This window comes from Puma concolor, chromosome A3 (assembly GCF_028749965.1).
Source record: "Puma concolor isolate L17-30 chromosome A3, mPumCon1.1.hap2, whole genome shotgun sequence".
NCBI classification, from domain to species: Eukaryota; Metazoa; Chordata; class Mammalia; order Carnivora; family Felidae; genus Puma; species Puma concolor.
In genome coordinates, this window is record NC_141669.1 from 82,221,970 (window position 1) to 82,244,739 (window position 22,770).

General features: G+C 41.5%; 2 protein-coding genes and 1 pseudogene across 6 annotated transcripts in view; 1 reads left to right on the top strand and 2 right to left on the bottom strand.

Annotated features, from left to right (window-relative positions):
* Positions 1 to 3,564: 3,564 nt before the first annotated feature.
* Positions 3,565 to 12,861, top strand: RPL31 (ribosomal protein L31). Its single transcript, XM_086701352.1, has 5 exons — positions 3,565 to 3,674; positions 4,089 to 4,195; positions 10,904 to 11,029; positions 12,360 to 12,472; positions 12,797 to 12,861. The coding sequence occupies exons 2-5, from the start codon at positions 4,089 to 4,091 to the stop codon at positions 12,826 to 12,828; spliced, it is 378 nt and encodes a 125-aa protein (XP_086557478.1). The 5' UTR covers positions 3,565 to 3,674; the 3' UTR covers positions 12,829 to 12,861.
* Positions 12,862 to 14,045: 1,184 nt separating this feature from the next.
* Positions 14,046 to 22,770, bottom strand: part of TBC1D8 (TBC1 domain family member 8) — a 112,816-nt gene continuing 104,091 nt past the window's right edge. For all 5 annotated transcript variants that reach the window (XM_086701350.1, XM_086701349.1, XM_086701348.1 and 2 more), the window contains 3 exons: positions 16,906 to 16,995; positions 16,418 to 16,515; positions 14,046 to 15,134 (listed from right to left, as the gene is read on the bottom strand). In XM_086701350.1, coding sequence (XP_086557476.1) covers positions 14,673 to 15,134; positions 16,418 to 16,515; positions 16,906 to 16,995 — 650 coding nt within the window. In that variant the 3' untranslated portion in view covers positions 14,046 to 14,672. The remainder of the gene's footprint in view (positions 15,135 to 16,417; positions 16,516 to 16,905; positions 16,996 to 22,770) is intronic.
* LOC147582565 (ubiquitin carboxyl-terminal hydrolase 15 pseudogene) lies at positions 17,002 to 22,547 on the bottom strand (annotated as a pseudogene).

Below are 22,770 nucleotides of genomic sequence, written 5' to 3' on the forward strand. Positions count from 1 at the left end.
TCCGTAAACATTGGCCCAAGAGAACTTTCTTTCCTTGTTCCATTGCTATAGTTCTGTGCTTCTACCTGCCTCCCTGTGAAGTAGGGGTAGCTCCTCTGTTCCATGGCAAAGATCACTTTTGGCTGGCACAAGAGGCTATGCAAATAAAGTCACCAAAAAAGGAGTTCTATTGTTCACACAATTGCTGTATTCCCAAAAAAAGGTAAGTCTCAATGTTCTGCATGCTTTAGGATCATTTACTACTCTTTAAAGGAATCAGAAGTGAACCCTCTTTCTAAAATGAGAAGTCTAGGGGTTGCCTGGCTGGCTCAGTCAGTGGAGCATGTGACTCTTGATCTCAGGGTCATGAGTTCGAGCTCCATGTTAGGCGTGGAGCCTACTTAATAATAAAAGAAAAATGTAGAGGCTGCTTTTAAGGCAAACAGGCTCGAGCAATGGAATATATAGAAAAGGCAGACAGTGGCCCCATGGCTGACTACAGACAAGCCCATCAAGTGACCCACCTCAAAATATCCATAGGCTGCAATTAACCAAAGGGCTACATACAACCAGGCTCAGTTACCAAAAAAGGGGTCATTCCATACCTCACCATACCTCCTCACCTTCCCTCTTTTAAAACAGCCCCCACCATCTTGTTGCAGACAGCCTCTCTTTTGCTGTCCTGCTTGCAGCTCCCTTGTGGTGTATTCAGTAAACTTCTATCACCTTTCTGCCTTGGGTAAATTCTTTTACCACCCACACTGCCAGCCCTGCATAATCCAATCAGGAAAGACACCACATTTAGACACCACAAAAAAGTCTGTGTGAAACTAGATGAACTATTTGGCAATTGAACTGTTCTGTAAATTCGAAGGTTTATTATACATCTGATTTTTCTGTATTTGTATTTTAATTGGCCGTCAGAATCCTAAATAAATCAAGATTTTTAATGGAAGCAGCATACTTATTGTACTAGGATTTTCAAGCTGGAAGCCATTGAAAGATGGCAGAGTACAAACCATGTTACTAATTTAGTTTAGCATTGCTTAAATTTCATACATGTTCAGAATCTGGATAAACTCAGAAAACTCTTATTGTGCAACATTTCTTTAAACCCACATAACATCAAAAAAAGCAAAATAAATAAATAAACGCACATAACATCAGTGGAAGTTCAATCCCTAAGATTTTGATTCATTTAATTCCGCTCTTTAAAAGGTGGCTTTGTAACCCTGTCTTGTTTCCAGAAAAAATCATGACCTTTCTCTTCGGAAAACTGTAAAGCCTTGGCTCGTAAGAAGCGGTTGAAATGTAACTCTGGAATACGCAAGCTTTGGAATGCTACTACTGGACAGATCTTCCTTTAGTGCCTTCCTTCTGCACCACCACACCCCTTTCATCTTAACAATCTTTCAGTGGCTTTTCTTAGGAAATCCCATTGGACCTTCCTAAGCACAATCTACCCAAAAAGACCCTTCAGCATTTTCGGGTTTGTTGCCCCCTCGAGACTGGCATCTTCTTCCTTGCTGCCCCTACAGGGAAGCATTCGAATCCTGTCTCATTTTAAGGATTCCCTGGTAATCACTAAAAGTAAAAAGACATGGGAGAGAAACCCAGCTAAAAACGTTCATCTTAAAGGTTTTGGTCTCTGGGAGGCCAGCAGTGACTGGCCTGACCCCTGAGGCTTGAGAGAGAAGAAGGTGGAAGAGCCTGCAGGGCTAAACTGAAACAGGAGAGCCCCCCCCCCCAGCCAGGCTAATGATTATCAGTCCTTCAGACCAAATGGTTTTTATTATGTCTGTTCAACTTTGACTTAAAGCAGCACAGTTGACATCTGAGAGGGCCATTTCGTAGATTTCCACTGGTGGGGTCTATTTGCTTGAAATTTCACAACTTTAGAGATACAAGAAGATCCTACAATGTTTCAGAGAAAATAAAACAGATCACCAAGGAGGCCACATGACTTCTCAACAACCACTCTGAAAGAAGACAATGGAGAATACCTTCAAAACAGTAGGGAGAAGTTATTTTCAACCTGAAATTCCATACAAGCCAAAACATTAATAAATTTGAGGGTTGAATAAAAACCTTCAGGTATGTGAGGGCTCAACAACTTTAGCTCCCATCCTCCCTGTCTTAAGAAGCCATTAAATGGTGTGCTCCTGTGAAAAAAGGGAGTTCATTTACAATAAGGAAAGCACGGATCCATGGATCAAACTGATTGTCTTAGAATCCCCAGATTGGTGATACCCAGTTCCTAAGCCTCTGGGAAGCTCTAGAATCATCCCTCTGGGCATCTCCTCAGAGCTCCCTATCGTCTCTCACATCATATCTAATCCACTTGTTCAGCTGGACTGCTTACTGCTTCCCCAGTTCCCCTGCCTTTTGATCCCCCTTCCTCAGTATGTCTTCTCTCCTAGCCTTTGTGCCCCAAGGGACAACACAGGTAGAAAGCAACCCAGCCCCATACTCAGTCCTTACTCTGTCCTCATCTGGCTCTTTCCCACTCCCCGTTGCTCCAGTAGTGAAACTTGCTAAAATCACTGATACTCTCCTGTTTGGAGAATCTAGTGGGTACATGTTTTTGCCTTCCTTAAACTCTAGCATTTAGAACGTGTTGACCACTTTGGCTTCCTTTTGACTTAGAACATGTTCAACTAAATCTTTTCCTACTGCTCCAATGACTTGTTCCTAATTTCTTCAGCCCCCATCTCTTAAATGTAGTGAGTCTACACCGGTTTTCTCTCTCCAAATCCTCTTGGTTTTACCTATTTGTATCTATAAAATCAGTCTGCTTCTTTCCAATCCCACTGCAACTGCCTTAGTTCAGAACTCCTTACTTGTCTCTTATGTAAATAACTTGTTCCTACTAGTTTTCTTGCTACGATCTTGCCCACCTGCTCCCAATCTATTCTTCACAATGTAACTGAATTAATTCTAAAACAAATCTGACCATGGCACTGCCCTCCTGATAACTTCAATGATGCATTACTTGTAAAACTCTTGAGTAAGGCCCCACACTACCTCATCTCTCCGCCTAGAGTCTAGGAAGCCCTATTGCTTCAGACGGTGCACCTGCCACGCTCCACTTCTCTGCCGGTCTACCTCCTGCCCATCCTTTCAGCGCAGCACTAGCCTCCCTGCTTTCTGCACCCCCGGCCCACCCATGCATCGGGCCGGACACGACCCTCGGGTGGCTCCACAGTCCAGGACAGTAAGTAAGCACTCCCATTCAGGAGTGTCCTTGCTCGACGAGGGCGCCGCCAGGGCAGCCAGGCGCGGCGCCACACTCAGGTTCATCAAACGTCGGCCGAATCAATGAGAGAATGGGAAAAACAAATTAGAGTCTTTTTTTTCCCGCCCCAGGTCCCATCCAGCTGTGGGCCTGGGCTTTATTTCCTCTGAAGATTTAGGGGCAGAGGCGAGAGACCCTGCCGCACCTCCACAGCGCGGTGGAGGTAACTAGGCTACTAGAAGGCAGACGCCGAGAGCGCGCGGCAGGAACGCGCAGTCTCAGCCCTCCCCGGCTCCGCCCCCAAAGTGTGCTTGCTTTTCCCCGGACGCGCGCCGCTTACGTCACAGCCTCGCCTCCCTCTTCCACCCACCTCCAGGCGACCCGGAAGTTGTACGTGTGACGCTGCTTTCCCTCTCCCACAATACCTCGCGGTCTTCCTTTCCAACCCGGGTCTGGCAGGGTGAGTGTGGGTGCTGGGTCTCGGCTTCGATAATCTGCTTCCATCCTCGCTGGGGATTGTGCTGACCGGGACCGCGAGATTTCTTCTAAGCCGGTCCAGGACTCCGCTTTTCTCGGGGACGCGAACCCGCGCTGTTTAGTGGGTTTCCGTAGCCTGGGAAGGAGAGTGGCCAGGTTTACGGGAGCCGAGCCTGCAGGGGTTTCTGGGGCTCCGGGAGCATCTGAGGGGCACGGCGCTTTGACCGCGGGGAAGCCGACTTGGCTTTGCCAATACCTGGGGTTTCGGGCTTGCCACGACCTTTTGCACCGGCAGCGCCCTGAGGGTGGCAGCGTGAGGCCGGGCTCGGGAGGGAGGGAGGACTTTGGTTTGTGCTGGTCCCATTCTGGTCTGAACTTCCTTGTCGCTTGGGTTTAGATGGCTCCCGCAAAGAAGGGTGGCGAGAAGAAGAAGGGCCGTTCTGCCATCAACGAGGTAGTGACCAGAGAATACACCATCAACATTCACAAGCGCATCCATGGAGTGTGAGTATGTCTGCAGTCGGCCCGATGCCTTGCTGGTTGGGGGCTTCTGAACTCACGCGTCTGGCTGTCACTCTGAGGTCTGTCTAGTTAAAAGCTAAAAATTCGGATCTCTGTTCCATGTCCCCTGTTTAAGGTTTATAGGGTTTAAAGCGTAATCCTCGGAGGTTCGTGATTGGAAACACAAGATTGAATTGTAGTTTCTGGGAGAACCAGTTGGGGGAACTTGGTGATGATAAAATGATTTCACTGGGTGCTTTGTAACTGAATAAACTTGGGCAGGCTAAAGGGTAAAAGATGCATATAGGAAGGCAAACTTTTAAATGTCTCTAGACCCCCGTAAAGCTAAGCAATTAACTGGAAAAGGAGTATTCAATCCAGGATGTGGACATTTATTTTATTTTATTTTTTTTTAATATATGAAATTTATTGTCAAGTTGGTTTCCATACAACACCCAGTGCTCATCCCAAAAGGTGCCCTCCTCAATACCCATCACCCACTCTCCCCTCCCTCCCACCCCCCATCAACCCTCAGTTTGTTCTCAGTTTTTAACAGTCTCTTATGCTTTGGCTCTTTCCCACTCTAACCTCTTTTTTTTTTTTCCCTTCCCCTCCCCCATGGGTTCCTGTTAAGTTTCTCAGGATCCACATAAGAGCAAAACCATATGGTATCTGTCTTTCTCTGTATGGCTTATTTCACTTAGCATCACACTCTCCAGTTCCATCCACGTTGCTACAAAAGGCCATATTTCATTTTTTCTCATTGCCACGTAGTATTCCATTGTGTATATAAACCACAATTTCTTTATCCATTCATCAGTTGATGGACATTTAGGCTCTTTCCATAATTTGGCTATTGTTGAGAGTGCTGCTATAAACATTGGGGTACAAGTGCCCCTATGCATCAGTACTCCTGTGTCCCTTGGATAAATTCCTAGCAGTGCTATTGCTGGGTCATAGGGTAGGTCTATTTTTAATTTTCTGAGGAACCTCCACACTGCTTTCCAGAGCGGCTGCACCAATTTGCATTCCCACCAACAGTGCAAGAGGGTTCCCGTTTCTCCTGGGATGTGGACATTTAGAGGGGATTCTTTTAGTTCCTGACACAAATATGTATTAACATCCTGGTTGAGTTGTAATACCAGAAATGAGACTGTTAGACAAGAAAAGAATGTGTCAATAGAGTATTAGGGCAATATGTGTGCAAAGGACACATGGCTGTTGTGGATTTGTGATGTACAAGAATATTGAGAATGATTTTGAATGTTGTAGTTCTTGGGACTTTTTGTCTGTATGGTTTTAAGTTCTTAAGTTTACTGCTAAGAATGGAGACCCAACCCCTTATTGAATACTGTTATTTGGAGTATTTTTTGAAGAAACGATATTTGTTAATTTTAAAACATCCACAAACAAGCGCATTCCCCCCCCCCCACTAGTATGTATGCATATTTTCTATTTGGCTTAATCATATCCTTGTAAGGAGAGACAAAGTAACCTTAAATTGAAGAAAAAAAATTATTTTGGTTCAGTATCCATAGCCCCAGTTTGCAAAAACTTTTCAAGTAGTTCTGCCAAGGTTTAACCAGATATGATCCTTAAGGCTCAACTTGGACTTACAGTAAATAATCTTTCCTGAATTCTGAAGTTCACAAAATGTTTCTATACGCAAAAGACACCAAAAGCAAATACAGAAATGAGAAGATGATTGATCCTAGGTTCAGGCATTGAAGAGATTTTCACACTGATCTTTAAATATAGATAACACTGAGGCGTGCCTGGGTGGCTTGGTCGGTCAAGCATCTGACTTCAGCTCTGGTCATGATCTTGTGGTTCATGAGCTTTCAGGGAGCTTGAGCCCTGCATCAGGCTCCTTGCTGACAGCTCAGAGCCTGGAGCCTGCTTTGGATTCTGTCTCCCTCTCTCTTTGCCCCTCCTTTGCTTATGCTCTCTCAAAAACACACACACACACACACAAATTAGCAATAACGTTGATATGGGACACCTGGGTGGCTCAATCTATAATGGTTTGAGTTCGAGCCCCAAATGGGACTCTGCTGACAGTTCAGAGCCTGGAGCCTGCTTCCGAGTCTCTGTCTCTGTCTGTGTGCCTCTCTCTCTCTCTCTCTCTCTCTCTCTCTCTCTCTCTCTCTCTCTCTCTCTCCCTCCCTCCCTCCCTCCCTCCCTCCCTCCCTCCCTCCCCCTCCCCCGCTCACACTTTCTCAAAAACAAATGAACATTAAAAAAAAAAAGTATTTTAGAAATAACGTTGATACAAGCTGGAAAGTTTCTTGGCTTTAAGTATTATCTGCTTTCCATTCTGTAGTCTGTTGGCAGTATTTCTCAGTAAAAATAAAACAACATTCTAATGTGTGTGGAGCCTGTTAATGCCTAAACACTAATTTTGATTGGCATGTTAGCTATAGCAGTCTAGCTAAACACCTGGTCAGATTAAAAATAGAGTTCCAAAATGAAGACCAAATTTTAATTGGACTGCCTATAAACTTCTACATTGGAGTCCCTTACTTTGCCTCCTGAACGTCCTGATCCTTTGAGGTCATTCTAAAGTTTCAGTATTAAGCTCCTCAGAGCAATAGAGCAAAGTGGTAGCTAAATTCTTGGGGCAAAGGACACATGGCTGTTGTGGACTTGTGACATACAAGAATATTGAGAATGATTTTGAATGCTCTAGTTCTTGGGATTTTTTTTGTCTGTATGGTTTTTAGTCTGTGCCTTTTGGAAAAACCAACACCTTGTTAACTGGTTTAAGGCAAAGACCCGTACAAATTCTGGTCCCCTTAACCATTCTCTAAAATGGTGGAGTATGACTGACAACCTAGAAACCAGAAACCTGGAGCCATTTTGGCTGAAAGTTGTGGACCAGGGCATGAGAAAAGGTGGCTGTAAGGAGATTTGCATTGTTGGTGAAGAGCTTTTGGGAAGGCCTAAGTGTGTGCAGAAACAAGACCAGAACGTGTGTGTTGTAATATCGACTTCAAACTATCCGTAAATAGAAGTGAGGTCCGAAACAGACATTCTGTCCCCAAAGCCTCTTTCGGCTAGAGAATTCAATAGTAGTTGGTCCAGAGAAAAGTAGTGAGTCCTAGTCAAATTGATAGCCCTGCTTCCCATGTCCTAATTTTGTAGGTATGTATATACGTCTTTATTCACTGAGAAGCACGGTACTCTGGGGTATACCTACAAAATTCTCCTTGACCATTCTTCCAGTCCTCCTTTGCCTGCACACAGGAACATCAGCACCAGAATCTTAATTCAGAGGACTACCTAATGCCAGAGTCATACTAAGTCATTTTAACAGGTTTCTTTGAGAAATTGACTTAGTGTGGTTCTTAGAAGATCAGCACAGAGGCCAGATTCCCCTAATACAGTGATCAGACATCAAAGTTCGTGTTTCTGTCTCCCTTTTTAAAGTCACCTTTAATCTTAGATACTTTAAACACACAAACTAATAGTAAACACATTCATGTAAGGAATACCATATCACTGTTCTTTGGATAGATCTTGAAATAGCAGTGGACTTGCAAGGTGATGAGATAATAGTTGGGGTGGGGTACTTGTTCAGTCTTCCTTTGAAATGCTTAGAAATCTTTTTTTTTTCTCCTGTAAGGTCTTTCTCAGAAAATGCAGGCAGTGCAGAAGTAAATGACCAAAACTACAAATCTGTCCTCTTAGGATACCAGCACTTTTGTTGCAGGAAGATGCCCTCTCAGTTCATGAGGAGCATCCAGATCAGAACCAAAGTAACTCTCAGTGCTGGTGTTCCATTCAAAGCAGATCAGCCTCCGAATCGTCTGATGGTGGACATCCTGATACCGGCTGTAATGCTATACTGGGGGCACACAAGTCAGTAGAGGCCAGAGAAGGAATTTGAAGAGTCTGAAGGATTTTTGTTCTTTTTCCTTATTAGGCTGGAATTCTGAACCACACCTTCCAAGGTTCTTAATTGAGGGAGATGATTATACTTTAGTTGAGGCCAACAGACCTGTCTTGGAATATTCCTTTATTGTTTGCCTAAAGTAGGCTCTTTCACTGTAATGTGATGTAGTCACATTAATATTAAAAATGCCTGATGGAGAAGTATGTTTGGTTTAACAAGTGGAATATAGTACTACTTGGTTTTTTCATCTACTGTAACTCTGGATGCCTGGGATAGTCACCATTCCATAATTAATAACAGGAGCCATCACAGAAAGATTGTGCATAAGTGGGATTATTGCCACACCTACATTTCTCCTGTATTCCACAGTGCCATTGGGGCAATCTCTGAGATTTGTTGAAGGCACTGGGGTTTTTTGTTGCTTTTTAATTTTTTTTTTTTCCAACATTCATTTTTGAGAAAGCAGAGTGTGAGTGGGGTAGGGGCAGAGAGAGAGGGAGACACAGAATCCGAAGCAGGCTCCAGGCTCTTGAGCTGTCAGCACAGAGCCTGACGTGGGGCTCAAACTCAAACCTTGAGATGACCTGAGCCAGTCAGACACTTAACCAACTGAGCCACCCAAGTGCCCTGAAATCCAGTGCCTTTTTGTATTGATGCTTCTTGGGAATAACCGCATTTCCTTCCCCTCACCCCTTTATTTGGGACATTCATACATTTGTTTGGGAGAATATCAAGCACTTGACTATATTAGGCACAGTCCTGGGCTCTGCAGATTCATTGGGAAAGCAAAGACCCTGTCCTTCTAGTTTACTTTAGTAAGAAATTAAGATTCAAAATGGTAAAAAGCGCCTGGTGAAAAGTCAGTCATCTGTGAAAGTGCGTGCTGTTTTAAAGGCCACACAGATGATGGAACATTTGAAAAGTGTAGGTGTGAAACAAGTTCTTCAGGCAATTTATGCTTTGTTCTAAAACCCCCAAGTGAAGACCTGAATCCTTATTCATTTCTCAGTGCCTGCTTGATAAGTAACATTTAACAGTACATTGTTCATTCTTCTGTGGGAATGCTTTATTATTTTTTTACATCCAAAGATTCCACAGTCTTGTTCTTTTCTTATTTCTCCTCTAGCTGCTAACCTTGTGGTACCTCCTCACATCCTCTTAATCCTCCTTTCATCATCCTCTTAATGTTGAAGAGCCCCAGGACTCTGTCTGTCTTCTATCTATGCTGGGTAATAGTAACTGGTCTCAGGGCCACATATATCCAATTACTATTGGCTTGGGTATTTATTCACATGTCCCAAACCAAGCTCCTAGCGTTCATCTTCACGCCTAACTTTCCCATTCCTCTCGAAGCTTTTCCCCCTTTCAGTCATTGTCAGGTGAGCATGTCCTGTTGGTCCTGCCTGCCACATTGGGACCAGTTGCCCTCGTCCCACAACCATTTCTCTCACTTAAATGGTTACAGTTAGCCTTGCTCAGATTCCACATGAGTTGGCCACTTACTTTCTTAATCATACCAGTAGCTGGGTGGGTGGGTGGGTGGGTGTGTGTGTGTGTGTGTGTGTGTGGCTTTTTTTTCCTTCTGCCTGAATATTTTTCTCACAGATACCTAAATTGCTGTTCTCATGATCTGCAGATCTAGACTCTAGTATCTTCTTGGCCATCTTATTTAAACCTGCATTCCCTTTCCCTAATGTTCCCTCTTTTTTCCCTGGTTAATTTTTTCTCTGTGGTACTTGATACCATCTCTTTTACTCCATATTTCACCTACATATAGCAGTTGTACCTACTGCTGTTATTTCAGGCACCTTTTATTTCTAGATGGTCAGGTGTTTACATGAATGAACTGAACTTGCTTGATGGGTTCTAGAAATAGCAAGGAAGCTAAGTGAGGGTGGAGCAAAGGGAGCAGGGGAGATGGTAAGAGGCACGAGGGTCATCTTTTGTAAGTATGGAAAATCACTGAAGGTTTTAGAGCAGAATTAGGTCAATCTACCATGCTCTGTATGTTATATTGGATTTCATAAAATTCACTTCCATCTAACAAGTGAAGTGCCTATTAATGCGCCAGGGCCTGCATTGGGTTATAGAGGTGAATGGTTGACATGGCCCCTTCTCTGAGCTTCAGTCGTAGGTGGTGGGGCACCTTTTTAGACTTGGGTCTCTGCTCCCGTTTGAAATGGCCTTCACTTGTCCAAATGCTTGGCCATTTCAGTGTGTAGTAAAGTTTTGCTTTTTCAACACTTTTTTATTTAAAAGCATGAAATTCAGATGAATTTGTGTGTCCTCATATAAACAACAGGTTAATGATATCTAACTCCGTTGAAACAGACATGAGTTAATGACCATGCCTGACACATGCTAAGAGCTCCAAGAATTGACTGTGGTTTTCATATCTCTTGAGAGGAAATGTTTAGTTTCCAAAAACATGCCATGTCTTAAGATATGACAAATAATGTATACTTTGATCTGAGAACACTTTTAGTTTTATAATCCATGTATTTTATGTTCCAAGTATATCCTGTTCTTTGATTTTGCTGGGCAGATGGTATTAGAGCATAGGGTGTTTTATCAGGAAAGAATTGTGTGTGTGTTAGCATTTCTTAGGATCATATGCAGAGCTCTTATCCCACATCATTGAAAGTAGATTGTGCATTTTCTGTTTCCCATGTATAACACTAGTTTTTGGGCATTGCACACTGGGGGGAAAGGATTATTATTGCCTTAAGGCTTTGGTTTAGATTTGTTTCGTGAAAACGGGACATCATATGTTACATATTTCATTTAATTTTCTACTTATTTTCTTTGAATCTCAGGGGTTTCAAGAAGCGTGCCCCTCGGGCACTCAAAGAGATCCGGAAATTTGCTATGAAGGAGATGGGAACCCCAGATGTGCGCATCGACACCAGGCTCAACAAAGCTGTCTGGGCCAAAGGAATAAGGTGCTACAGTTATCTATGTTATAAGATGAACTTTTACAATTACACTAGGTTAACCAACTCTGCATAGTCTATGTAAGTTCAGTGGAAATATTTCCTTAAAATTTGATGATGACTCAAAGGGTGGGGTGGCATCTGCAAGGAAGTCCTTTGATGTGGTATTCGAACTGAGACCTAGATGATGAAAGAGCCAGCAGTGTTGGGGTCAAGTAAGAGCATTGCACAAAGAGCACACTTGCTTGGTGTGAGCTGGAACAGGTTGGTGAAGATGGGAGTACAGATGGTGAAGTGACTTGAACAGTGAGTGAAGATGGAGAGTTAGGAAGGGAACAGACTATGTGACATTTTGTTGTTCATGGCAAAGAGTTTGGTTCTAGTAGACATAATGGGAAACCTATGGTACAGTGGTTTTCAGCAGTAGGCAGTTCTGGTGTCACTACTAGAGGTTGCCACAGGTCAAGGGCTCTGCTAAATATCCCACAGTGCACAAGGCAGCACCCCCACAATTATCCAGCCCAATTGTCAATAGTGCCAAGCCCTCCTTATAAGCAGGACAGTGGTTTTTGCTGTGGAGGATGATATAAGGTGCTGGAGTAGACCAGCTAAAGGGAATGGTGCTGGTGTGGATCTAGGTGATTATTAAGACTAGAGCAGGGGGAGGGAGCTGTCTGCATCTGGTGTTAGGGGAATGACAGAGGGACCTGAGATTCAGCCCTGCAGTTGCTGTCATTGAGCATTCTGGTAGAGAAGATATGTCTAAAAAAGGGAGTGTCCAAAGAGGTTCATTGAGATGATGGGGGGAGGGGAGCACAAAAGCCAAGAAGAGTCCTGAGGTTTGGATTGCTTCAGAATGTTTCATGTCCTCAGACCAGTAAAAGGAGATAGTCTGCTGTAATGCTGCTAAGGTTGGGTGAGAGGAGAGGGTTGTGTGCATAAGGTAGAGAAACTGAACAGTCACTAGTCTTCTGTGTTGAATGTGTCCATCAGTGTGTGGTGTTTCTCCAAATTTACATTGAACATAGATGAATCCTATAATAATTAAGATTTGGGTGTTGGTAAGAGGGAAAAGACCTAGCATGTTTGGATCCATGTTTCAGCGTAGGTTGAGTGTCAGTGGTTGCTGCCTGCTGAGACAGATGTATATCCTGAGACCATAGCATTTAATGTCCACCTTGTGGGTATTTCTTTTCCAGGGAACTACTGTCTACTTGTAGTGCCTGATCAGATTCAGATAAAGGATAGAACACAGATGAGGGGATAGGAGGTGTTAGTACCAGTGGCAGTTATTTTCTTGATAGGAGGCATTGACTTAGCATGTTTATATCTTTATTAGGAATGTTCCATACCGTATCCGTGTGCGGCTGTCCAGAAAACGTAACGAGGATGAGGATTCACCAAACAAGCTCTATACATTGGTTACCTATGTACCTGTCACCACTTTTAAAAGTAAGTTGAAATCCCATAAAGCTGCTGGAATTAGAAAAGCAGTCTTAGCCCTTTTAGAACCTGAATTCATCTGTCCCAACAGATACTTAATTATGCACCTATGTGCCCTGCATCCTTCTTATAGGGAAATGGGTAACAGGCATAATAGTCACTGTAAACCTTTGTGTCATGGTGTGGGAAATTGCAGGAAGATACAAAACAGGTCCATAGCTGGGTTGTAAAAAGGTCATGTAATACTGGCCTCCACCCTTCAAGAGAAGGTTTTGGAATGTTAAAGTGTGAGGTGTGAGGATGGAAATTGACTGACTCTCACTTCTTTTGCAGATCTACAGACTGTTAATGTGGATGAGAACTAATTGCTGATTATCAAATAAAGGTATAAAACTGCCTTTCTGTTTGGTTTTCCCTTTCTAGTTGCCATGTACAGTTGACTCTTGAACAGTGTGGAGTTAGGGGTGCCAGTTCCCACAGTCAAGTACCCAAAACTTAATAGACTTACCAATGAAGTAAGCTAGAAGGAAAAATGTTGAACCAAATCAAGAGAAAATAAATTTACAGTGCTCTGTCAAAAAAGTCCACATGTAGGGGTGCTGGGTGGCTTAGTAGGTTAAGTGTCTGACTTCAGCTCAGGTCATGATCTCGCGGTTTGGTGGGTTCAAGTCCTGCGTCGGGCTCTGTGCTGTGTTTCCCTCTCTCTCTGCCCCTCCCCCCTCAAACTCTCAAAAATAAACATTAAAAGAAGAAATCCACATATAAACGGACCTATGCTGTTCAAGAGTCAACTGAAATATCTTTATGCAGTTGCCAATTACATAGGATTGCTTGGAGAGCTTTTCCTATAGGGTATGCCTGTGCCCCTTCTCCCCAACACCTGGGGTCTGAGTATCTGGGTAGAGTAGAGCCTAAGCAGGTTTTAAAAGTGATTCTGAAGTGCATCGTGGCCTGGGAAAACCTTTTTAGGTTATCTGGGACATTGGGGGTATACGTAATTCTAGGAAAGATTTTTCTAGAGACTGCCATGTAGAACTCAATCGCCATTGGCCACTTTACATATTTTAACATCTTTAAATGATGGAAATATCTTAAGACAATATATTTGATAGCTTCTTAAACTATTTTTTAATATAATTAAGCTGTTTGTATTGAGTATACCTTCAAAAGGTATAGAATAGTAATTGATTTTTGATGGATTAAGCCAGATTAAGGCTTTTATATACGGATCATGTTATATGTACAGCTCACTTGTTTGCAATGGCCCCCTGAAGTATTTTTAATCCCCATTTATGTGGAACCAAAGCTCAGAGGTAAAGTTTATGGTTACAATAATAAAATCCACTAAATTCAGCCTGAAAGCATTGTGTTGGAGGAATTCTATTTCATCAGTGTTTACACCCCTGGTATTATCGAATGCTATTGTAAATAGGTGCTTCATTTTTGAGCCCCAGGGGTGATGGTACTATACGTAACCACTGTGGGGAGTTGAACACCTACACTATTTACTGAGAACACAGACTGGGTGGGGATAATGGTGGAGATACCTCTAGACACAAATAAGTTATAAACAAGGACCAAGTCAATACAAAAGTTTCTTATTAAAAAACTTAGAGGCCAACATTGAAAGCATGGTTTGTACACAACATTTTTGGAAGGACAGAGTACAACCAAATATATTAAAATGGTTTCAATTACCAGCATTGAAACAAAATTAGTGCAAAAGAAAGCCAAATACAATTGCACAGATAGTGGCTCTTGGATCTTGAAAGTGAACTTGATTTGTAACCTCTCCCATTATCCAAGTGAAGAATGAGAGCTTGGGCTTTTGTCTCTGGGTTAGTATGATACATCCAACTCTTCTGTTGCATCTGAGAACGAAATCATACTAGCGTCACAGCAGAAGTGCCCATTTCAGCCAATCTGATGAAAGTGAAACAGCAAGTTACAGCATCAAGGGAACTAATGTATGGATTCCCTATAGCACTGATGGGATCCAACTCATAATTCTCTTAATAAATAGAAATGCCTGAGGGTTGCATCAGTTCCCCTGGCCACAGTTTTGGCTGTCCGGTTGCTCATCCAGATACCCAGCTTGCAAAATACACTCAAAATGAATTAGGCTGAAATGAAGATTGAGGGGCTGACCCCTACAAAACAGGTCCAAGGCTTTGGTATGGCTGACTCCTCTCAGTAAACTGCTATCTTGCTACACGTTATTCAGCTTGAGTTCAGGCTGTGATTGGCGGCTCATTTCAAAAGTTTTGAGACTGTACTGATTGATCTTGGCGTTTTCAAGTTTCGATTTAATGTCCAGTGGCTTTTCAAAAAAGTTTACTAATGACTGTTCAGTCAGAAGTGAAGCTAAAATATGTTCAAGGGAGACAGTCCAGTCCCCTTCTACCTCTTCAGTAAATGTCCGGGAGTCCTGGGGAGTCTTCCCAGCGTTGTTGTCTGCAAAAACCGAGTCCTGGTCTGGAGAAAGAGCTGAAGCCCGCAGCTCCTCCCCACCTTCCTGGGAGCAGCTTCCAGAGCTGCTACTTCTCTGCCCCACTTCCCCAATCTGCAGCAGCAGAGTGGTTACTGTGGCAATGGCTTGATACAACTCGTTTTCTTCTGGATCTTCATGGAACATACTGTACAAAGTTTTACAGAACTGGATAAATTCTCTCTGGAATTAAAAAATACACAGCAACATAACCAGGATAGAAATATAATGTATATATTTTTTAACTTAAAAGTTCTTAGAGAAAACCACATAGCAGTCTTTGAAGCAAATGATAAGATAGTTTGCCTTTCTACTCAGAAAGTACTACCAGTGACTCCAGGGAATTTGACCACAGAGAAATGTGCTCTTTGTCTATACAGTAACTATTAAGAAAAAATCTGTGCATTCCAGAGGACATGTGCACCCTTTAATCCAAATCAACTTGTAGAAATGGATCCAAAAGCTATAGAGATTTGTTTATAATGATGTTTAAATCTAGGATTTACAACAGAGAAAAAGTTGGAGACTGCTTAAATGTTATGACTAAACAAAATAATGGCTTATTCATCTGATAGGATACCAGGCATAAACTTAATAGATGTGAAATGAAGTAAAACAGTGATGCCTGATGCTTTTTCAAAGTATATACACATTGCTGCTCAAATGGAGAATCTAATGTGATGAAAGGCACTTCTAGTGGGATTTAGCTATACATTTACTCTAGGAATAGGAACATGGTTGAGACCTAACTTAATAATTTGGGAGAGGGACACCTGGGTGGCTCAGTTAAGCATCCGACTGTTGATTTCATAGTTTGTGAGATAGAGCCCCACATCAGAGCCTGCTTGGGATCCTTTCTCCTCTGCTCCCCTGCTCACTCCCAAAATTTTTAAAAATAATTTGGGAGAGCTACTCATGATTTTGAAGTAAATAGAAGCAAGGTATTAAAACAGCCTACTTTTGTTTATAGTTAGAAGTTGACATCCTGTATATCAGAATGTTAGTACCGGTAGCTCTGGGTGATGGGATTTAACTGGCTTTTTAAAAAGTGAGGTAGAGTTGACCTACAGCATTGAAATGTGACTATATCCAAGAGAGAATGAAAATTTGAAAGCAACTCCCCAACAGAGTAGAGCAACCCTTCTGAAGTATTCCAGGATATATGAATGCCATGTGTTCTGTGGTCAAAAGAGACCAAGAAACACTGCATGCTGAATTCCTTCTTGAAGGCTCACAGTCCACATTAGCACCAAAAAGACTGATAATCCTATAATAAAGGAACATTTCCAACTTGAGCCTACATTTCCCAAACTTTGGGAGGAATCCTTTAAACATTTCCCTTTTAGTCACCAGTGTTCAGCTCTGATCCTTTGATTATGGTTTTGGAAGTAGGCCCCAGCTCAACTTTCAAGCTTACCTCTGAACTGGCAAAGTGGTTAATTCTCTGCATAGAATAAGGTTCATACCTGGCTCATTTTGGGCAACTCTTTCTCAGTTTTATCTTTTTCTTTGGCTAAATCTTTAATCATCTGCTTCAGCTGTTTCTGACAATCAATTGCATCACCTTGAGACACAGAAAATACAATATATATTTTAAAACTCAGTGAAAGCAAAAAGGAACATGTAGAATGGGGCAGTGAGGGCAGAATTCCACTAAGTATACACAAACTGAAAACAGATTAGAGAGTCTGTTCTACAACTGACCATGAATGGAGTGTGGTAGCTGCATGATAACCCCTCAAACCTTAGGCAAGAGGAATAAACGTGGTGGTTGGGCTGAGGGGCAGTCCCTCAATACACTGCCACTTGAAAGATTTCTGGCTTCTGAAAGCAGTGGGCTGTTGATTCACAGTATGAAGGGACTACATAAGTCCACTTCTAAGAAGAGCTGTGAAGTTTCTTCTAACAATTGCAGTGTGTGCCTGCAGGGGAATTAATGAAAAGAAGTACATACCATTTGACTTCCCAAAAACCAGTGGTCTTGACGTCGACAACAGAGGATTCTTTAATGGGGACTGGCTGTCTCGATCATTTTCAGTGAGTGCTTAAAACAAAAAAAAATTACATTGAACAAATTACTGCATGTTAAGCAAAACTGGCCGTAATTCAGCTTTTTATGTAATTAAGAACTAAAGGCTAAGCCAATAGCAACCCCTCCCCACCCCTGCACCCTGTGGGCTGCAGTCTTTGCAGGGACTCTGAACTCCCTAGTACACCAAGCACCGTCTGGATACACAGAGTAAAGAAAACAACAGACCACATAAAGCCTTTTTCTCGATTTACGTAGACAAGATTTTAATTAATGAAATACAAATTCATAGGACACTGCTGATACTGCCCTGGAAAAATGTATGTAGTAAAATCCTATTTTCTAAAACCCAAAATATATGTACGTATATACATACACAGAAATTCTAGAAATAAATACACAAATTTCTGGATGGTGGGATTAGCGTTTTAAACTTCATGGCATCTGTTTTCATAGTGAGCATATACTAAGTTTCTAACAAAAACTGAAAAATTGCTGAATACAAAGCATTTTATCATTGCAAGTTTTCTTGAAATATACAAAAATACTCCTACCAGAATCTTCATTATACTACTGAAAATAGGAAATGGCACAGCCATTTTGAAAAACCACCTGGCAGTTCATCAAAAAGGTAAACACAGAACTACCATTTGACCCAGAAATTCTACCCTTATGTATATACCAAAGAGAAATGAAAACCTACCCACTTAGAAACTTGTACACAAGTTACAGGAGCATTGTTCACAAGAGCCAAGAAGTGGCAATAAACCCAAGTGTTCAATTAATGACGGGATTAGGACATAATTATCAAATGGAGTATCAAATTCAGTCATGAATAAGCACAGAGACAGGCTATAACATGGATGAACCTTGAAAACTGAGTAAAAGCCACACACAAAATGGCAAATTGCATTATTCCCATTTATAGGAAATACCTAAAACAGGATTCTATAAAGACAAAGCAAAGCAAAATGGATGGGCTGGGAGCAACAGCGAGAGTATGGTCCTTTTTAGGGTGATGAAAATTCCTAAAATTGTGATGATGGTTGTTTAAAGATACTAAAAAATGGGTTTTGTAACTTTAAATGAATGCACTATATGGTATGGGAACCACAGATCAAAAAGCTCTTATAAAAAACAATTCTAGGGGCGCCTGGTGGCTCCGTGGGTTAAGCCTCTGACTTAATTTCAGCCCAGGTCATGATCTCAGTTTGTGAGATTGAGCCCCGCATCCGGCTCTGTGCTGACAGCACAGAGCCTACTTGGGATTCTCATTTTCTCTCTCTCTCTCTCTCCTTTCTGCCTCTCCCGCATCTAAGTGCACTCACTCTCTCAAAATAAATAAAAAAATTATAAAGAATGAATGGACACAGCAGGATCCTTATATTTACTAGTAAGCCACTCACTGAGAATAAAAGGCAAAATTCAGTTGTAATCCAACAAATATCCCCAAGATGGCACCAAAGCCTTGATAAGGTACTCTCCTTCCTACTTGGGAGACATGTTTCTGGGGTTTGGGGGGGTGGGAATTGTTTGGGGTTGTTTTAGGTTTGGGGGTTTTATTGTAACAGATGTTATTTTTCCAGGCTTGCCCAAAAATTCTACACAGTGGCACATGCGAGCATCCACTCACTGAATAGGAGGAAAATCATAAACCCTGGATGGTACTTAGGGCAGTCATGATGGAAAGATTTTTTTTAGGTAATAGCTGCTAGAAGATGTCAAGAGGATATTGGGCCTCTAAGAGGTGAAATGTGTACACAAGTCACTAAAAAAATGCTCTAACAGAAGAATAATACACAAATATGGGAGCATAGAGAGGAATGGTTAATTCAAGAGGGCGAGTGTCTAGAAAGGAGACAGGTAAAGAATCAATGAAAAAACTCATTGTTACCTATGCTCCGAAGTATACAATGCATTAAGGGAAAGTAGTAAAAGTTGTTTACAATCTTTAAATGTACTTACCACCTTCTTAAATGAGGTATCTGAACTTTCATAAATGTTTCATAAACATTTTTACATTCTGATGTGTAACTTGTAATTCAAGACTATAAATGAAATGAGACATTTCTATTAAAGTTTTCATTGTGTCTCGCTTCAAGTATAGCACAAGTTAAAATATCTTGAAGGATTTACATTTGCAGTCTATCTCAAACTTTTATCTTAACGTGGTAGATACCTTCATGACTTCAATAAATGCCACCAGCAGGAAAGTCTGTTCTCTGGCTTCAAGGACTTCATCGTCATCACCACTGCTATCTTTGTCACTTTCTAAATGGGATTCTTGTGGAGGGGAAAAGCTAGTTCTATTGTATCTTAGCTCTGGTGGAAGAGTACACACACTGCTTTCAATACAGTGTGGTTTTCAGATGCAGTTGAGACACTACAGTCATCAAAATAATACCATTCTCATATTTTTTCTTGCAAAAACAGAATAGTGCCTTCCTAGCCCTCCACAGTGGTTTAAAACAGCAAATTATAGCAGCTAGGACTTGCAATTAATTAGGAATTCCAATATATCCAACCAAGTCTTTGATAGGAAAGCTAAGTAAAGTATCCAACTTGGGTCTCAGATACCTAAGAAAATCACTGAAGGGGCACCTGGGTGGCTCAGTCGGTTAAGCAGCCGGCTTCGGTTCTGATCATCATCATATGGTTCCGTGAGTCTGAGCTCCGCATCAGGCTCTCTGCTGCCAACACACAGCCCACTTCAGATCCTCTGTCCCCCTCTCCCTCTGTTCCTCCCCTGCTCATCCTCTCTCTCTCAAAAATTAATAAACATTAAAAAAAATTTTTTAATGAAATTAAAAGAAAAACACATGATGTAAACAAGTACTGGATGCTATGATCAAATCCATTTTCCTAGTGGCTTGACAATTTGGGTAATACCAAGGATCTTCAGTACCCAGCTCTTCTAAAAGGTTCAATGCAATATTACAATTTCACAAAAGATGTTTTCGGAGGTGTGTACACTACATTTTTCATATTTTTCAAAATCCTCTTTTGGTATTTTAAACTCCAGTCAAAAGAACAGATCTTTCGTCTAGCTTAAGCTATCACCAAAATGAATGTGCATGGTATAATTTCTGATGTTATCAATGCTGCTTAAGTTGTTAAACTAGAATGTAATCTTATCATTTTTGTGTGTCCTGTGAAAAGCTGACCTTTGTAAGTTTGCTTGGTGTGTCATCCATTATCAGAATCATCTCAAAGAGACTATATCCATTCTCTGAGAGAACTTCCTGATCTTAGCTGGATTCATCAATTAGCTCATCTGTTTCCACTTCATTTGGTGAATCCTCTTCATGTGTGCCATTTGAGCCATTTCCATTAATAATTTGGTCCTTAAGGCAGTGTGTCTTTCAGTTCCTTGGATTTTAATAGATCCTTTGACATATTAACACATTCTCAAAAGCAGTAGATTTATATAGAGTTTATCATCAGTATTGTTTCTTAGTATAACCATAAAAAAAGGCTAAGCAAAAAGTGGAGAACCAATATGGTGAGTGTAACTTGGGTGCCAGACTTTTATCTTAGGCAAACCATGGTCGTCACCTGTTCCATTGTCTTTGGTCCTGTTGATGTTAATTTCACACACATAACATCCATTTCACAATACTGCTAAGGTTTTTATCCACAGTGACTACAGTATGAAATCTATGATTGTATATGTCCATTCCTATCATCTGATCTGCCAATACTCTTGACAAAGCAGACAATGTCATACAAAGATCTTGTGTATTTCTAATTGTACTGCATAGGTTTAGAAAGGGGATCCATTCTAAGTAAACAAACTTCAAAGATACATTCTTTTACCATAAGTGATGAAATAAAATATTTTGTCAAGTAACAAAATGGATCTAATGGTACTGAAATGTTAGAATACTTAGGATTTTTTTTTTTAACGTTTATTTATTTTTGAGACAGAGAGACAGAGAGACAGAGCGTGAGTGTGGGAGGGCCAGAGACAGGGGGACACAATCGGAAGCAGGCTCCAGGCTCTGAGCTGTCAGCACAGAGCCCAACGCGTGGCTCGAACTCACAGACTACGAGATCATGACCTGAGCCGAAGTCGGAGGCCCAACCAACTGAGCCACTCAGGCGCCCCAGGACTTCTTAATATTAGTTATCATACCACTATTTATATTGAAATGGTTACATGCAATTCCTGATTAGGACTTTTAAATAATGATCTCTTCAAAACAGGCTGCCACTATTACTGAAAACTGAACAAAAGGTGGAAGCAAGTGTCATTACTGAGAATTTGAATGTTCAAGTGTTTTTTATGTAAAGCATGAAACATCACACAGCTTCACCCTTACTGACAAATGTATTACTGAATTTTTTTGGCTAATATGACTGGATTTTGACCCCTTTTAACATTTTTTTATATCAAATATTCTAAAATAACAAAGCTTTTCCTCTTTTGTACACAGATACTGCTATATTTGTCTACAGTTAGGTTTCAGATTTCAAATTCTAACACTAAATATCACTGATGAAGCATTTCTAACATCATTCTTGGTTGAATTTTTGCTTTGGATCCATACTTTGTTGCTACATGTTAATATATTTTCAAGTGTGCTTTCAATTTTCAATTAAGTTCATTCAGGTCTTCAACTTGAAACCTTTTTAAAATAACCATCTTTAACCAAATGGCAAATTGGAATTATCTGTAGGATTTTTCCTTTTAACTCCACTTCTTTACAAAACCCTTTCTTTGGACAGCAAATTCACTTTTGTGTGTATAAGGCCTCAAAAAGAAGCCTATTTCTTCACGTAAAGCTGAACACAAGACTGGAGCAGCTCAAATTCTATTGGATTTAACACTTTAAGATCATTTAATGTGGATCCAGACCAGCAGGACCCCCAGGGGAGAGCTGCTCTGCAAACATAACGTATTCCCTGAATCTTGGCATCTCTAGGAGCTGGGGGCATAAGCTGCCCCCTCAGTTTGCTCCTTTACAGAAAGCCTCCAGTGTCTCATTTGTTTGTGCTCATTTACCATTTCCAATAGAGCATTCTTGGTAGCTTGCTTTGATGCTTCTAATGAATCTGATGTTCCAGAAAATGGTCTTCTGGAAGTCCAATTAGTATAATTCACTGAGCAAAATGACCAATATCTGTAGATTTATCAGTCTGCAATGAAAACTCCCAATTTAATAATCTTCTGGAATACTGTTCATCTGTACGTCACCTGATAAGGCATCAAATCATCTGGACTATTTCTCTTCTATTTCCTCTGCTAAACAAACAGTGTTGTAATCACTATGGAGCCAATAAAGGGAGCTCTTCTGGAACTGAGACCCTGGGCTTAGCACTTTCTTGCTTCCTGAGTTGCATCAGATACCTTTGTAAGCGAGCTCACAAAATCCCTTTGCCTCCCATAATACCCTTGCAAAGTTACAAGCAAGAGCTCTGCACAAGGTGGGTGTGTTGGGCCCAGGGGCTGTTGTGGTTTGTTTGGTGCCATGCCTCCCTCATCTGGCAAATGAGGCCTTACTCTCTGAGGGTACAAATTCAAACTTGCAATCCTCAGTATACCTCCTCCTAATTAACAAGACTCTTCTTTTTTTTTTTAATTTTTTTTTTCTTCAACGTTTTTATTTTTATTTTTGGGACAGAGAGAGACAGAGCATGAACGGGGGAGGGGCAGAGAGAGAGGGAGACACAGAATCGGAAACAGGCTCCAGGCTCCGAGCCATCAGCCCAGAGCCTGACGCGGGGCTCGAACTCACAGACCGCGAGATCGTGACCTGGCTGAAGTCGGACGCTTAACCGACTGCGCCA

Coding starts and splice junctions, on each gene's coding strand:
- RPL31 (XM_086701352.1), top strand. CDS start 4,089: ATGGCTCCCGCAAAGAAGGGTGGCGAGAAGAAGAAGGGCCGTTCTGCC. Junction 11,030..12,359: donor GTCTGGGCCAAAGGAATAAG/GTGCTACAGTTA, acceptor TATCTTTATTAG/GAATGTTCCATACCGTATCC. Junction 12,473..12,796: donor ACCTGTCACCACTTTTAAAA/GTAAGTTGAAAT, acceptor CTTCTTTTGCAG/ATCTACAGACTGTTAATGTG.